General features: G+C 38.2%; 1 protein-coding gene across 14 annotated transcripts in view; it reads right to left on the bottom strand.

Moving 5' to 3' along the window:
• Positions 1 to 18862, bottom strand: part of Bnc2 (basonuclin 2) — a 406942-nt gene that overhangs the window by 225377 nt on the left and 162703 nt on the right. For 12 of the 14 annotated variants that reach the window (XM_031377777.1, XM_031377779.1, XM_031377778.1 and 9 more), the window contains exon 4: positions 14437 to 14520. The exons of the other annotated variants lie outside the window; for them this stretch is intronic. In XM_031377777.1, the coding sequence (XP_031233637.1) occupies positions 14437 to 14520 (84 nt within the window). The remainder of the gene's footprint in view (positions 1 to 14436; positions 14521 to 18862) is intronic. 14 annotated transcript variants of the gene reach the window in all.

The raw sequence follows: 18862 nt of genomic DNA on the forward strand, positions 1-18862 counted from the left end.
TCAATGACTTAGCCCTTTGCTGAAATCACATCTTGAAACATTATTGTAACCATTATTGTGGAATTCACTTTCTTGATTTTGATATACTGGGTTCTTTTCTTGCCTCTTCTTACCCGTAGATGTATGATTTGGGTCTGTTGTATTCTTTCAAAGGAAGAATTGGCAGGGAAGTTGCTGTTACTTAGGATAAGTATGTAATCTCTTTGACTTTCTCTTGTTGGGCAAACTGCCCAGTGAATATCAATTTTTTTAGAGCTACAAATATGGTTTTAATAGATTCACAGATTTTAAATTATTATAATTCAGGGCACGTCTCTCCCAGGGTGAGCAAATAACTCATAACAATCCATGTAGATGCAAAGGAGATGACAATTGATCAATCTGCATGTGAGTACAGTGACAGAGTTACGGCTCCTCTTTTCTCTACAAACCCTCTACACAATACTCAGACAATTTTCACATGGAAAAAAATGCCTGTCTATGGGAGTTCAAATTAGTCATAATACCCACTTTGGGGACTGAAGAACACTTACTGTAAATCAGCCACTCAGAAACCACACTTGACATATTTTGGTTATAATATAACTGTAAGTTGCATAATATTGTACATATTGATTGGCTCTTGAGAGTGTAATGGAAAGCAACTGCCATACGTTGAAAGTGACCAACCACAAGGCAGAAAAATTGTTCCTGAATATCCCACAAACAGTCCTTTTTCTTATAATCTAAACCTCCTTGTCCTCTACACAGTATATTCTAAAAAACATTTAAGGCTGTATTTTTACCCTATAGCCTTTTAACCCCAAGTTGTCACCTGCTCACCTCCCTCAGACACAAAGAATTCTAGCATGGTAAACTGAATTCCTTCTTTAATGAAGCAGTAACCCGTCTTCTGAATCAGAGAAAGAACAAATCACCAAAAAAAAAAGAAGAAGAAGAAGAAGAAGAAGAAGAAGAAGAAGAAGAAGAAGAAGAAGAAGAAGAAGAAGAAAAGAAAGAAAGAAAGAAAGAAAGGAAGGAAGGAAGGAAGGAAGGAAGGAAGGAAGGAAGGAAGAAAGAAAGAAAGAAAGAAAGAAAGAAAGAAAGAAAGAAAGAAAAGAGAGAAAAAAGAACCTTACTAGGTAACGATTCCCAGATTGACTGAGGGAGTTAAAGCAGCCATAAAACCATAATAAATATCTTTCTGGTGTTTCTCTATTCAGCTCCTTTGTCATTAAAATAAAGTAACTGGAGAATTTTTAGTTTGTGAGATACTGTCTGTGCACTTGATTTGGAGTGTGTGTCTTCTACCTTCTTCCATGAGTGGAGACCATGCTTTCCTCTGCTCCCTTAACGCCTCTCTCGTACAGGAACACACACTACTCTATAAAAGGACAGCCAGAAAGAAACCTAACACAAGAAATCAAGGTCAGTTCTTGGACTTATAAAAAGCAAAAGCTGTTAAAAAGATTTTAGCTGTATTTCCAAGTAAAACATTGATGCCATTTCTTCCCCTCCGAATGATCTGTCCTAATAGTTATCCTTTAGTTTGGGGACCATGACTCTAATATAAAATATTTAACTATAATAAATACATATAATAATGTGTGGCTCAGCTACTTGTGTTAGATGTTGGTTTGTGAAAGATTCTTTGGTCAAATAGGTAATATATTGCACATAGTATTTCAATTCCACTGGGAACTGCTTTTCAGTTTTTCCCTACGTTATTTCTCTTCTAACATTTCCTCAACTTATGATGTTTCATGGTTCAATAAAAGCAGTAATTGTACTTACTGAGGTCCCAATGACAATCTGGAAAACAATGGGTCAAATCACCTTGTGGCATAATTTTGTTAAATAACTCATCTTTTAAGAAAATTTAAACATATATGTGTGTGTATATATATATATATTTATATATATGTATATATGTAGATATATAGATATAAACATACTATATCTAGATCTAGATATAGTATCTATATACCTAGATCTATAGATATATCTAGATAGATATAGATATGAGAGGGAGGGAGAGAGAAAGAGAGAAGCTGAATAGATAACAACATCCCCCTATTCCAAAATCAAAGACTTTGAAATATAACTGGACTAATTCCTATGGATGTTTGTACTTGATTATGGATAAAGTAGTCAATCTGTGTTAAAATAATGATCACCCTGGTCCTACTATGAAGAGTCACTATTCCAAGAACTGCCCAAAATTACTGGAAGAAATGCAGACAGTCCCTTCAAATAGTAAGAAGGTGGCTAAAAGTATAGTTTAACTTACCCATGAAGAAAACTGAAGTTCCTAGGGGTACAGAACAACAAGTATTTCAGAGCTCTGTTTATGGAACAAAGTGAAATCAACATATGGATCCCAATGAGCTCTCAGTTTTCTCCACTTCACTCTTTGTTCCAGATGCATTAACCAACATCACTACTAATAGCTAACTAGCTGTCTTATCTTAAGCTTCTCTCACATACTTATGATTCCAGACAATCATCAGTATGACATATGGATGCTCAGAGAGCCACAGTAATTAACAGAAAATGAGAGCCAATGAGTGAACATTTTTTCCATTTTCATGATGTGCCTTACAGAGAAGAAGCGACGCTCAACAGTAAGACTGCTCCTCTCCACACTCTTCTTTACTTTATCTCTCCAGTCTGTCATTTCTCCTCTAAGCTCTTCCCTAAATAAAGACCCTTCTTAGAAGTTAATATCACGAGCTGTCTCAGAAGGACACAGGTTACATCAACTTTCAAAGGAAATCGTAAAATGAATGGCTAGAGTGAAACTGACTACATCAAACATGGAGGGAAAGATGACACCATGATGCAATTCACAGTAAAGAGAAATACAAAGGTGAGGAAGGAGAAAAGTGCAGGAAAGCCTAGACTCTTTACATCCAGATATGTAGACCCTATGGAGAAGCCACACATCAGAAAAACTCAAGGTGCTTACTTCATGCAGCCCTAACCACACATGGTTTGTGCCTTTGCCAACAGGCATCTACTTGGCTGATTTACACATCTCTGGATTTTTGATGGGCTCAGTCATACTCCACTCCCAGGTGGAGTTGTGACATACAGCTCCATGCTGTTTTCTCACGGTACTTTGTAACTTCCCTCCTACCAGATTTAAGAAACTGGCTCTGGTCAGCAAAGAAACAACTGGCACACAGTCCAGTCACCTCTTCACCATAGAAGATGCCCTACTGCACTACATGCACGTCTTCCAGTAAACAGATACCTTGATTTCAGTACAAATTTGGTACATAGAATCTTGAGAGGCCTACGGAAAACATATCTAATCCTCTACAAATATATCTGCTTAGTTTAACAATGACTTTCAACATAAGCTGTATAACCAAGAATGTAATAGTGAAAATGTATGAGAACATGTAGATTGTGAGGTCTTACATGTTTCTCATCATTAAGTAAACTCTTAGTAAATCATCATTCATGGGTGACTGGTCTTCAGTTTTTTTCTTTGTGGATATTGATTCCCAAAACTACAGATATATACTCCTAAGAGTAAGGAAAAATGCTATGGCATGATAAATAATCACTATTCAAGAGGTTCAATTTACAACACACATGAAAATGAGATCAAAATGTCTAAATAGTACATGCAAATATTTGATTTAAATGTGTATTATCAATGTTGGCCAATAAAGAAGTCAATAACCCAAGTTAATAATAAAAAAAAACTCCCAATTGAGACTGCACCTCAAGTCATTCATAACTGCCCTATGCACAATCCTCAAAGGACTGTTCTAGATCTATCCTCTGTATGAGATTGAGAAGGAACAGCAACAAATTCCAGTCTTCAAACTCTAGTCATAAAAGATTTTAGAAGATAGAACTACATATATTTTGTAATTTATTTGTAAAATTATTGAACAGCACTGTCAGAAAATGTTAATCATTAAAGAAGACCAAGGACAGTTAGGTAAACTGGTAATGAGATCAGTACCATCAGATCTTTACTTCTGCAAAGCTAAGTTTGTATCTTGTAACATAAAGAAATGAACTCATGAAGTCAGGTAACAGGACCCAGAAACAAGAAAGTAAGCAAAAGTTGTGAAGCACATGCTACCCATCAACACAAACAACTGCACAACACAAAGACTCCTTCTGGCATTTCTAAAAGTGTTTCTCTTCTGCAGCAGAGCTAAGAGGGATGCATTCATGTTCCTACAAAAGATAGAGAATGGTCTTGTCTGTGTAAAGAAAAGACTTATGCGACTAACAGGTATAAACAAACTTCCTTTGTACATCAAAGAAAAGGAGCCTTTTGTTTATTCAAGAAATTCCTAATGGGTTCATTTATAAGTAAAACTTTCTTCTTATTTAAGTTCCAACAGCACAGCGCTGTGTAGCTGAAGACAGCAGGTAGCTCTGGTAATGAACTTTGCAGAGTTTTGAGAAAATAATATCTAAAGGCGATTTGTTCTTCCAGGGTCAGTAGATTACTGGTTCAAAAGAATAAAAAAACCTCTGAGGACATTTTGAGATTTTAAAATAAAAATAAGAAAACCAGACATACACTCAAAGGGGCGGGGGGAGTCTGGCTAATTAAAATTTCCAGTTCTATATATACAAATCCATCAAGAAAGGCCTGCAGGACCAGACCTGTGCGAGAAAAAGTATACCATCATCGTATTAATTGTGTGACTACTTCATAATGTCAGCCAGCCAGGTTTACACAGAAGAGATTAAATAACAAGATAATCTTATAAACAATGCTCATTTCACCAGTGTACCAAATAAGTTTGATTTATATCACTGACTGTTCTTCTAATTAATTTATGCACCCACGTGCTTCAATTTACACAAATAGACACCTACAGTGAGGTAGAGAGAGCCATTTTTTAAGCATCTTGACCTTTGAGCTGGGTTCATGTTTAGTCTTCTCAATGTTGTTAGTCACTCAAAAATGAAGAAACTGTTAAGGCTCTGCATTAAAGTTTACCATGAGGAAAAAAATGTTTTATCAAACTAAATACTCACTCCCCCATCTCCTACATGTTTAATTTCAGTTGGTATAACTTCACCAAAACTTGACATGCAAGGAGCATTATGACTCCAAGTTCTGAATCAATCTCCCCCACCTCCGCCCTCTCTCTAAGTTCATGTCATCATCAGCATCAATTTTAAATGTCTGTTTGTTTTAATGTATCTTCTATTGAAAGAACAAAGGGAAAGACAGTTCATTTTAAAACATGAGTTTTAATAATATTAAGGGCTTAGATAAAAATTTTAGGCTCATTTTCTAGCAGAGACCACCAGTCACTTACTGAGGAAAATCCACAGGTAAAGAAAACTGAACTCATGTCCATTTTCTTAAGCAGAAAACAACAACACCATCTCCAAATCAGACCCATTCAAAGGATACCATCAATGATATCAGCTCACGCTTTAAAACTCTAAAGCCACACTGTAATAGAGTACTCTGGTGTCAGGATTATTTTAATTCAGCCATTTTACAACTTCTATGGATAGTTTCAGTGTGTGGATAAGAATGTCTGTTTACTTATTTAATCAGGCAAGAAAAGGCTTTTCTCCTCTTTGTTATAAAACTTTTATTTATATAAGTGATCAACGTTTATTTGTAAAACCTCAATACAATAACAGATGTCAGCTGCATTGTATGTTTTTGATTATAAACTCCTAAAGGGCAAAGACCCTATCTCTTCAGCTCACATTTTATAGGACGCAAGCACAGTACCATACCCAAAAAGGCACTTAAAGATGGTTTTTAAAAGTCACAATGATTTCAAGGGAACTTGGCCTGCCTCTATGCTCCAAAAAAACTCTGGCACTCACTGAACATTAAGGAAGACTTTTATACTCTCGGGCAATCTCTTTCTTTGTATATCTGCAAATGACAATTTGGTTTTGAAACACGGCTCACTTAGATGTGACTATTTCTACTTCATACTTTTTAAGAGGTAGCTTTTGAATAACATTAACAGACACTAGGGGAAAAAAAGACAGGAAAAAAAAAAAACAGACCTAAACATTTTATGCCTTAGTATTGCTTCAGCATTCTCTCATGTCATGGAAAAACAATGTGATTTTATTTTCCATGGAAAACCTACTGAGATTGCTACTACAATGATTAAAATTGAAGACTCTTGAATTTTGATCCCACCACCAGGTTTAGGTATGACTGATATCTGCATTGTTTTATGTTCTTCTAGATCAAATGGAACATGGGGCAACTTGGCTAAAGAACTTAGCTTTTAAATTTTCAAACAATGTCATGTAATATATATAATCACTAAAGGAATAGAAACAAGCACATGATATCATGTAGGCTCTGACCAGCAATGATGGGATGCTCTGGGGGTAAGTCCTATCAAGCTTCTCAGATACAGTGTCTAAATCATTAAGAGGAAGATATTGGGATTTACAACTCATACAATTTTTACTTGTAAGTCCTAAGGAACCTAACACACAACTTGAGATTGTTCTACCTACAAAATCAAAAGGTTTTCTTTTCTTGTACATAGTTCTCTAATCAAGATGAGAACTCAAAGCTTCCTCTTTCTTCCTTCCCTTCTTTCCATATGAAGCTGTTACAACAAAGCTTAAGAAATCACACACAGGAAACACGGCACCTTGCTCTGCATTTCTAACGTTAATACGCACAGTCACCAACATGAACAGCTCATGCAAAATCCATCACCTCTCATCAAAACAGACTGTGAAGAATGTAGTGTTTATTTCATTCATAATATACCTGAAATATTAAAACTCATGCTACACAAGTGCATGACTTTAATGCCACTGAAGCAGGGTATAAATGCAACCACAACAGAAAAATTAAAAAGAAAAACATATAAAAGCACCTAATTTATATCCTGCCAAAATTTAAAAAGGGGAAAAAATGGAAAAGGGAAAAAACCTTACATCCATTCAGCAAATTTTCTGTATTTACTAACAAATTTCAATTGCTGAATACACTATCATTTTCTGGTGTTGGAAAACAGATGCACAGAGAATACTCAGTAAAAATAGATGAAAACCATTACCTAACTTAAATTTTGTCAACTTTTAATTCCTATGGTAGAAAGATAACCTAAAAACTATTTTAAGTTACATAATATTTACATAGTCAAGATACATATGCTTTTCAGGAATTTTTTTTCTTAATATTAACTGTTTGGTGACCAGAAACTAGTGAAAATACAGCATAATAAGAATAGATTTACTCTTATTAGGTGCCATATAAAATGTTTTATGTACTAACACTATCACACTATCTCCCCCCGACTTCTGAGCCTTTCATAAGTGAGAGGCAGCACCAAGAAAGGAAATTTTCCTATTCCATTGCATCGACTACAATGAAATCCAGAGATAAAAACACACAGAGGGAGGGCCTCTCCCACCGGTTACTCTTCTGGGTTTTAAGCAAGTCTGAACTCAAGGGTTTCTACATGAATATCCCCCTACATAGGAGAAGAAACATGTTCACCTGAACCTACTAAACTCTGAATGACACTGATGATAATTTTACTCAGAAACAGGAAGAGATGGCTCAATTAACATCCTGTTTTCCTTTCTGAAACTTCTGAATCAAATTCATTCACATCTTTAAACCCATCAACAGTCATACAACTTTATGTATGAATGCAACCTTAATGTTATGTTTTATGGGGTTTTTTTCCCCAAAATAATTGTGGACACCAATCTTTTCAGGATCAGCAGTTCAACTCTGTAGATGAAATGGAATTGTAGATCACTTCTGTGGAAGGTGGAAAATGAGAACAAGATGTAAAGAGAAACAAATACAAAAGGACAAAAATGTAATATGAAAATACATACAGGAAAAGAGAACGCTGAGAAAACACAAAAGAGACAGGACTGGATAGAAAGGAAGGTAGAGAGGCAACAAGAGAGGAGGGAGCAGGCGAGATAAAGTATCTGCAGTCAATGGCTCTTATCCAAGGCTTGTCAGAACTCAAGCCCAATGCCTGCATCTTGTTCGCTGACAGCAAATACCTCTCCTTTACTTTTTTCAACAATGTTTTCTGTACCTAGGCAGTCTCATTTTCTTTTCAATTTTTAGTTTAGTTTGAAAGAAAGGCTCAATGCTGAAATTCTGTTCATGTGCACAGCAGTAAGTCTTATTTTGAAATGTACTTTGGAACCTACACACCATGGCTCACAAAATCTCAGAGTTGCCCAGACCTTTAAAAGCTGGCGGACGGTATTGTCCTTCTGAAGAAGTCGGAGATTCCTGGTTCTATGCTGCTTGGGAGTCACTTTCAAAATCAGTGCAATGTGACTCCAGAACCAGACTCCACGGGAAGGTGATCTGTGCACTTAGACCTGACGAAGGGCTCCAGCCACACCACCCCCACCCTTGTACCTGCTGACCTGCCACACACCTACTCTTCCACATTGGGTGCACACATACCACAGTCTACACCATAGTTCTCAGCATGTTAAAAGCATTACTGCCCAGTCTGCTGGCCCTTGCAGTGTACTTTACTACCTTACAAAAAAACTTTTCATATAAAAATTCATCAAGTAATGTGCCACTTTTGCTATATTGATCCTACAAACTGTGAGTCTGTGAAGTGGCTCAATACTGTGTCATCACTGCACAGCAACTTGTTTCATTTACAGTATCTGTTTCACTTCTACTCACGAGCTAATATAATTCAATTTTTTTTAACTGCACACAGGCTGCTAGACACATGTGCATGGCAAATGGAATCTGAACTTAGCTTAACAGCCTCATTTATTCCTGATGGTTTAAATTATTTCATCACAATTAATGACACCCCCTCAGCTTCCTGTGCAGCACTGCCAGATGTTCAGAGACCACAAAGCCACTCTCTTCTTTGACGGCTGGTGACAAGTTGTCCTCTGAAGGACATTCCCTAGGTACACAGCCGGATGACACCTCCATTGCTTAGCACCTCTCTGCCTCCCAGAGTAACTACAGTGAGGAAAAAGCAGGAAGTCATGAGAAACCAGCAAATGCATTAGTTAGGGCAAATTCTGCAAAGTGATCTCAACTTGGAGGAGCTCAGCTGCTGCTGGGGTTCCTAACCTTGCTGTTCAGAACAGGCCTCTGCCTCCACCTTCTCCACAGCAGTATCTACTGAGTGTAGGGAGAGCCTGTGGGGCATCCCACCCGGAGGATCGCAAGGAACAACCACAGCGTGAACTTTTCCAAAGAGGCCTTACTCACATTTGGTTATTTTCAGAAGTGTCTTGTTTTTATGGGTAAGCTATTTGAAATTATTGTCTCTGTCTTCAATCATGATTATCCTCTATCCTATTCAATAAAAACAGTAAATAGAAATACATTTTGGCAACTCTTTCTTAATGGCTTTGCCCATTTACTTTAGGTTTAAGTAAGATTTTTTTTTTGAGGTTGTTTTGTTTTCCCAGGGGCTACTGGGGTTTTGTTGCTTAGTTTTGTCTGTTACTATTATTTCACTAATTTTGTTTAAAGGAAATATTGAAAAACATAGTTCCTATTTCCTGTTTTGACTGCAATGCCAGGCAGGCACAGCTTTTTACCCGACCACTTTTAACACCAACAATAAAAAGCCTTATTCTAAAAATTCAGAAATACTCATTGAATTCTTCACTTAAGTTTCACATAAAACACAAATTCACATAAAATAGAAATCACAGGTAGCTAAAAAGGTGGTAGAAATAAACACACTAGCACTTTTACAATAAGAATTCAATACATGGCCCTGATTTGGAAAACATTTCCATAAACTAGAGAACATGTGGCAGACATTTTATGGATTATTTTTTAAATGTTTAAAAAAAATACCCTGATCTTATTCAGGGAATAAGGGGCCTTTTCGTTTGCCAAAAAGTGTAATAGGAAAGCAGAAAGGCCACCTGTGTCAGCCCACCCTATAGCATGAGCATGAGCTATGAGGGCATTTTAGAAACTATTTTCAAACTGCAATGAGAAAAAAATCAGTATCAATACAGATTCTAAACAGATGCACAAGGCCTCTGTGCATGTTAGTGATTATGTGTGTGGCCTCCCCAACCAAGCTAATTCCACACACCTTCCAAACTCCGTATACTTTCTCTTTAACAAGCTACTTGCGATTAAAACTACAGCCTCCTACATAGCAGCTTAGACAATGGATATAAACACGGAGAAATCGAACAAGGTGACTTTTCCACACTCATAATTGGATTTTTTTTAAAAAAAAATCTTAAATGACTATTACATCCTACGGAACACTCAACACTTAACATTTGGTATTTGTATATTAAATACCTTACTGGGATATCCTATAGAATGGGCTGTCTTTCTCAGAGCTGAGGGACTCAGGGGGAAGCTGTAGTGGTGACACCCTTTGTAGCCTGCAGACAATAGTAAACTCTTAGCACTCCCAGAGTTGCATCAGATTTTCCTGGGATGGAGACTGAAATGAAAGTTCGATTACCGAGAGGTAGATAAGTAAAATAAACAACTAATTTCACATGGGGAGGGTGGGAGAGCGTCATATGGACCTCATTCTGTTGTCTCCGAACACTTTATCTGAGGGGGAAAAGGAGCTGAGTAAACTTTAAACTCTCATGTAGGGATGTATTGCTTGTGTATCCCTGGCAGATGTGGAAAGGAGATGAAATGGGCAAGGGAGAATCAAATATCCCTTCGCTGCAGGTTTGCTGGGGGAAAGAGCGTTGCAAAGACCTCACATCTGGCAATCATTTGTCAATAGCTGGAAAGAGAACGGCAGGAAACTTTCTGGCTCTTGGAGAAGATGAAAAGACAAAAACCATCTCTCTCTCCCTCTCTTCCCCCCCCCCCACACAATACATGCACACATACATGCATGTAGACACATGCACAAATCATACAAGAACTACTACACTTATGCTCTACCACGGCCACCCCCACCCCCAAATTTAATGATCTTCAGATACACTCTACTCCATGGTAAAAAACACACAGTCACTTGACTTGTTAAAGCTGCAGTGTGTGTACATTTTTCAAATAAACCCCAGGGCTGATGTTAGAAAATCAAAATCAGTCAAGCAGAGACCGCCTGGTACTTTGGGCAGGAATCCTTGTGGTTTAGTCAATAAACAGAATCTGAATGAAAGACACCACAGTAACTAGACAGTAACGTTTTGAACAGCTCTTAACCTGAAGGGAGGTGGGGGCAGGGCGGGGGAGGTGTGCTAGTGACCGAGGACATAAGAGTACCAGTCCACTTAGAGCTGAGGACCTGCAATGTGACTGCTTAGCACACAGTCATCTGTTCTCCCTAATAAAAAAAGGAGAGAAAATAACATTATGTGGGAGTTATTATATGTAAGTGAACCTCAAAGAGCTTTTTAAAAAAATTAATTATATCCATCTAATAAGGTAGTAAGGGAAACTTGTCTCCATTTTGTTCATACTGATATACTACAGACAATCTGCAGGCTTTGTTGTATGTCCGAAAAAATAATCAGCTTTGTCCCAGTAGGTTCATCATACAATAAACAAAGTTTTCAAGCTATCCCCATACCACATTAATTAAGTTCTCCAAAATCGCAGGACTATAAATCTGCTTGTGGTGATAGATAGACTTCAAGGGGTGGCTTCTGGTTCACCCTCGTGCTGCATTTAACTGGCAGTTGCTGCTGCTGGGGAGTCCGTCCCTGGGACTCCGTAAGTGAAGGCTGCAGGTTGTTTAATAACCTGGCAAATTCACAGTAGCTTGTCAAATTATTACAGGAACAGTGTCATCACTAAACAAGCCTGATCACGGTTAATTACAATGCAGACCAGAGAGCAGCCTCAATTGTTCATTAATTACAGGAAGCGCCTCATTTAAATTTTATGGAAATTTACACTTGCACCCTGGTATGTCTGGAAAAAAGAGAGAGAGAGAGATCCTTCACGCATTCACTGAAGAAAGGAGTCTGTGGTTTATGAAACATCACAGTAAATTGTGTCTAATCTGGTACTGAAATATTGGTTCATTATTTACTCTAATTTTCTAAGCACTTCTGTAGTGAAAAACACCAAGTCAAATCTCACATAGTGATCTCTCAACCAAGAGGAGAACTGCAAAGTTAAATGTACCAACTCAATCCGTGAGGAGGTGCAGCTGCCTAAGAAAGGCCAACTTTTTGTTAAATATATACAAAATATTTATCAGCAGTCAAGGAGGGGCTATCCTAGAATGACCATTTCCTAGAAGGCAACCATGCCGGTGCACAATTCTATGCTGCCATTTATCAATGGCCAGGCTAAGCAGAAAATTCCAGCATCGAACCTACTTCAGAAGCCACTGAGAAAAATAACCCAAGACATACAGTGAACTGAAGCTGACTTTCTAGCTACTTGTCTATTAAACATTAACCCCACTGACATTAGCCTTTGCAAAAGTCAATCCAGGCACTGAGTAGGACAGTTACTCGAGACCAAAGATATGATAACAAGTATCAGGAATCTCGAAATTATCAAACCACGAAGTTTCTAAGATGGCTGAAAAATCTAAGGATAAAAGGCTAGGATTTAAAAGAAGTTACAGGCAGAAAGAGGCTTGATGGGTCATGAGAACCTAAGTCAATGAGAACTGAACCCTACGTGAGAGTTATCCCTACATGAATGATCTTCCGAAGAAAGAATATAAACAAAGTATTGCTTCAAAACTAAGTTGCCCTGGAAGTTACTCTGAGAATCATGGGGCCAAACAGCAATCTTCTCTCCTTTACAGTGCCTGGCACCAGAAAAGCAGAGGACTTCGGCAAGTTCTGAAAGGAACTCTCTGAACGCATGGCTACTTCTCTCACATAGAAAATGAGGAACGAAGTAAGTGCCACAGCAAGAATGAATGAGATGAAGCTTAAAAATACTTCCAGAACAGATTACACTCATTGTAACGTAATATGGCCAAAATAGGTATTATTAAAAGGGTACAGAAGCCAAACACAAGGGAAGAAAGGAAAAGAGACGTAAATGGCTTAAGTGTGTCCCTGCTAATTCACCAATTTAACCTAGCTGGCAATCTTTCAAGAGATTTAATTTTCCCCTCCATCTACTAAAATTGTGTTACAGAAGGAAGCAACCAGTAACATGATCACTTTCCTTACTTTGTGACGGTCTGATTTTCTCTGCCGAGCCCATAACGACCTGTCAAACACTGTTTATCGGCAACCTGGTTTCACTAAACATATGCCTATTCTTCTTCCCTCTTTCACTATGCCAAGATAATATGCCAAAGAGATAGTTTCACTTTTTATTGTAAACTGATACGGCAAACCCATTTTCTTTGCACAAGTTCAAGACATATTATCCAATATTCACCCTCAAGCCACTCACGGTTATTGCTGGAATAACATGCCTGCATCATGCCAAAGGTCAAGAATCAAGCTCCTTCGCACAGAGACTTCTGTCGCCTTAAATTTGTAGGTCACATATGCTGTTAGTTTTCCAGAACTAGAAAATACATGATCAGGACCTGAATGTGTCACACCTGCTTTTCTATTGTCCCACATCCATACACCACCTAGACAGAGCCAGCTTGGGACACAACAAAGCTCTCAGGTGGTCTTCTCTAGGCCAAGAGCAGGTGTGAAGAGATGGCACACCCCCTTTGGTACTACAAAGAGTGAAGCTTCTCTGCCTCTCACTCATTCTCATTCCCACTAGGAGGAACTCAGTTGTAAAAATTCCTCTCATTTATTATGTGTTACATCTAAATCAGTAAAAGATCCTTTAATATTGCATTCAACATACTTATTCTGTAAAGCCTGAAAAAAATCTAGAAAATGATGCCAAGTTGAAACTCTAGAAAAGCTAGGTTTATTCATGCCATCCATGATGAAACTTCAGCCTGTACATTGTAATGGCAAAAACATTCCTTAAAATTTTAAAAGCACACAGAAGTGGAGATGTTCTTCATCATCTTTATATTTGTGTTTTGCAATACACCAAGCCAGGTCTAGTGCCTCAAGACCACACAAAGTGAACTAAATTCCAAGCCAACATTTTCAGGAGAAATGTTCTTTGCACATATCCCAGGGTACTAAGACAGAAGATACTTATTGTTAAGTATCGCTTTTCTTATTTAGCATACAGGTTAAATTATTTGCCAAAGATCCCATAGCCATCTGTGTCACTCTACACAACCAGTCTTCAGAGATCAAATTTTTTCTTCTATTCCAGACTATATCTCTTGGATGGATGGATGGATGGATGGATGGATGGATGGATGGATGGACGGATGATGGATGAGAGAGAGGGTAGGAGTGGGTGGATAGATAATAAATTTCTTCCACTTATAGACAACTCATCCTTACAAGGACTTTTTCCTACATATGTACCACATCAATCCCTCTTTATACCTATCTCAAGAGTTATCATCTCTTGATAGCACTGATAACACTGGCCTCCAGGGGTCATTGTTTCTGACACAGCATGCCCAGCTAATAAAACAGTAAGACTCCAACCTGGACTTCCAGCCTCTGGTCTGGTTCCTCCAGGTTTGGGCAAAAGTCTGCACCCAGCACTCTGCCAGCACATGCCAGTGGAACCTGAGGGGATATGGCCAGGTTAGATGCTGGGCACAGAGGCTGCACACAGTCACACTACACCAGACAGAAGCAGGGACATCCCAACTGCAGGTCTGAAAAAGGTCATGATGGCCTGACACATATTTGACATTGCTATGACAAATATATTGAAAATACATGAAACTTAGTTTGTCAACTATGAAAAGGTAATTAATTATAAGAAGAAAAGATACACATACATTTTTGTCTTATATCTCCAGCCCCATATTTACATCATAGATACATAAATATTTATGGACAGGAAGAAGAGGAGAAGTTAAAAAGAAGAAAATTGGGGAAGAAAAAAAGACAGAAACACAGACTCTCTCCTACATTTTTATTTTTTTCCACATAACCTTCAACTTTCCAGAGGAAAGTGAGTGAACAGCATTCTACGCTGTCTGACATCCCCTTCTACCCTTAAGAAATTCAGTTGAAATTCTCCTTTCCAGGAATATACTAACATAGGTGAATTTTAACTTATAAATATTGTTATTTTTATTTGCATACTGTTACCTTGTTTTGCTTCTCATTTGCTGGGGAGGGTACTATTTGGTTCATATTGGGTAGAACCCTGAACCTGACACTTGACACACTGTGGGCAAGGGTTCTGCTTTCAAACAATAAAACCCCAGACCCAATATTTACTATCTTGAAGTGTATGAAACATGATATAAATCTTGCTACAAAAAAGTAACACTAAAAACTTTTATTTAGTAGTTATTTCTTGGCATCAGGAGTTCAAGCCTGACATCCATGAAGATCCTCTTTCAGAATCACATCTTCTCTTACAATGAGTCAGGATCATCCCTAAATACTGCATCCTCCAAAGAATTCATCTCTGGTTTTAAGATGAGGAGAAGTGGATTTAGAATCCTTCCACTTCCTACTTTTAACATTTTTCTCTAAAGGTTAAGTAACTAGAGCAGAGCTCTGGATTCTACCTCCAGAATAGCAGACATAAAATAAAATTTGTATCAGTCTTTGACAGCACATGCTAGCTATGCTAATCACATGTATCTACCAATGCATACCTCACCACATTGACTATGAGACATATTTCCTGCACCTTCCAACCCTTCAGTGTCTGAGTCTTTCAAATTCCAAAGACCATCTGTGTTAACCAATGTCCTTGTCTAAAGGCCAGTTCTCAGCCACATGGGCTACTTAAGTGATTGCTTCTTTTTCTCAACTTACAAATCAGTTTGCTGCTCAAGTTCTGAACAGTTATTTAAAGTCCCTCTTGCCCTCGAGGTGATCTCTCATAACATAACCCAGTCAACTTTTCAAACATGTTCAGGTCCAAGGCTCTCCTTCCTACTTAAGTCTCTCATTTGTCCCTTTATGCTGAGGTCCAAATGGTAAAATGCCTAAATATCACCTGCTGTCACAGTTAATAAGCCTTGCTCGTTTATGAGACAGGGTCTCATATAAACCATGCTGGCCTCTGGCAAGCCAGCTGAAGATTGCCTTAAATCCCACATCTGCCTGCTTCTACCACCCAAGCGTTGTGACTCAGGCAGTACCACATTCCATGACTGTTTCATTTTTATTTACATAGGTGTTGTGCCTGCATGTATATCTGTGTACCATATGCATGTCTGGCACGCATGGAGGCTAAAAGGGAGTGTTGTATCCCTTGGAAGTAAAATTACAGACAATTGTGATCCATAATATGGGTGTTAGAAACCCAGGTCAAAAATGAAAAGAACAAAAACATTAAGGACAAGATATTAGGCGAGAAGAACCCCGTTTAGTGTCCTCAATTCTAAAGGTATTTGTTGACTTTACATATTATAAAGACAACATAGGAAAGTATTTACTATTTGCATTTTAGTCTAAAACAACATAAGCACTTTCAAAATAAGGATGTATACTCTACATTGTGGAGTAAGGGGGAAAGCTGGGTATTAGTGAAGCAGAGGCATTAGGAATTTGTGTTGTGTCACAAATGGAAATGATGCTGATTGTACCCTGCAGTTGACATATGGAGGGGCACTAATGAGTTCTGCATCAGTAATTCTCTCAAGGGGACAATAAAAGGAAAAGGAAAAAAATCAATCTTGGAATATTCAATATCAAAATGAATCCTCTCCCATCTAGAGAAAGATTCCTATAAAACGCTAACAAATGTGACTGCTGAGCGGTCGGAAATGGTTTCCATAAGCCAGAATGTATATTTTGTAAATTGTGTGTAAACAATACCTTATTTCACATATACAAAGCAAATTGCTACTTATCTTAATACTATTTGCCCGTGTCACAAATACTAAGCTTCCAGCTTCTTTTCATCTTCACACTCACAGAATGCACTTTATAAACACTCTCAAGAGGAAAGAAGAAAGTTAAACAACTATAATTACATTCAATTAAAACTTCAGACACTTATAAATACGGATCTGAGAGGAAACAAGGTCTTTTCAGTTGGGAAAGGAAAAGTGTAGCAAGCCACCAGTATGTTTCAAGAGTCCTAGTCACAAAGAAGAACCAGCAGTAAGCCACACTCCCAAGCCTTGAGTCCTGGCACTTCTCACAGGAAAATAAAAAACATAAAGACGCATAGATGAAGACTCATATTCTACAGACAAGACAACTAAGATTCAAGTCCAACTGCACAGTTCAGCATGGTTATACTCTAACAATACTGAATACCCTACCACAACTGCAGTGGTCACTGCCATCAATTATCAGATGGAGAAATTCTTCAAGAAAGATAAGCAACATCCAGGACATAAAAGATGACTGACTAATTAGCTGTAATTTCGAACACTTTGCTCTGTCTTCCAATTATAAAACTTCAGAAGTGAGCCAGCACACTATAAGCAACCAGAAAGTGGCAAGCAGAAAGAAGAGACACAACTGGCCACCTTATCATTAATCCACTGTGAACTGACATACTGAAACGCAATAGGTCTATCTAGTGTTTGGAATATAAATATGAAAGTGATTTCGAGAGTCTCCTTTATCCATGTCAGGAACGAGTGTCTGCTTCAATACTGATGAAACTATAATGGTGGCCACAAAATATTCACATGGATGAAGACTTTAGGGATAATGTAGTTTTTGTTATTTTTGCTTCTTAGTATATTTTGCTTTTAGAATAATAAAATAATTTTTGTTGAAGAAAATTAATGAACTAATTACCTAGCATTTCTAAATTTGATTCCACAGGTTTCTTTGTGGGATTCTAACTGTTTTGAACATACAGATGTCATTCTTCTGGTTCAGTAACAGCAAGTTAGAGGCCTTGCCAAGGGCCTTGTGATATCTCCAGGGGGAGTTGATGCTGGGTACCTGGCTGCTCTCTTGTACATACCTCAGAGGAATCATGGTGTTCGAGAGAGTGATTTACAGCCTACTTTGTGTATAATCAGCAGAAACAAAGGATGGCAACAAGCACAAAGTCCTCTCTCTCTCTCTCTCTTCTCTCAGGAGAATTCAGAAAGGGAGGGCAAGTGGGCACTCTCTTAAGTGTCAAAGGGCCCCCAGAAAATACATATTCTGTAGAGTGGGAAGGAAATGTACCAGAGTTCCTCTGTTCCTTCCCTCTCCCTCCCCTCTGCACCCCCCTACACACACACACACACACACACACACACACAAATCCACTACATTTTTGTGTCTACTTAGGATACATATAAAACTGTTAGGCATTCGACTGAAAAAGACAACATAAAACAACCCAAATTGCAAAGGGATGCAGGGCCAAGTATTTGGAGGTGAGTGGATGGGAGTGGATGATGTGCAGAAGGATGAGGGCAGAAGAAGAAACAGAGGAATGATAACTTGGAGGTAATGTGTTATGGAGGGTGGGGCTCACGGAGCCAGGGATGACTCCACTTAAAATTTAATTTTCCTTTTAAATATGAAACATTCATGTAAGCTTTTGCCTCACAGGCATCATGACAGTCACAGCCCAAATAAACAAAGTAACTTATATGTCAGCTCAAGGCTTCTAAGTTAAGCTGGCTATAAGCCCAGATCAGTTCTGAATCACTAAAAGTGTTCTAGTGATTTCTAGTCCAGCAATGGTAAAAGGGATGAGGAAACCAATCAGAAGAACCTGAAAAGGAATGGATATACAAATGTGGACATGAAAAATAGAATGGAGGAAAGGGGTAATAAGGAGCAAATTCCTTTAAGAGGACTCAGGGACATGCTGGGTGCAAGAACTGTTATATTCCAAGCCAGAGGGAAGCAGAGCAGCACTTCAGCAAGAGGAAAAACCACCGAGAAAAGCCATGAACTGAAATAGCTCCTACAATAAGCTAGCCTGGATCTGTCTGTGTGTGTGTGTGTGTGTGTGTGTGTGAGAGAGAGAGAG

Source organism: Mastomys coucha, unplaced genomic scaffold (genome assembly GCF_008632895.1).
Source record: "Mastomys coucha isolate ucsf_1 unplaced genomic scaffold, UCSF_Mcou_1 pScaffold18, whole genome shotgun sequence".
In the NCBI taxonomy this organism is placed as follows: domain Eukaryota; kingdom Metazoa; phylum Chordata; class Mammalia; order Rodentia; family Muridae; genus Mastomys; species Mastomys coucha.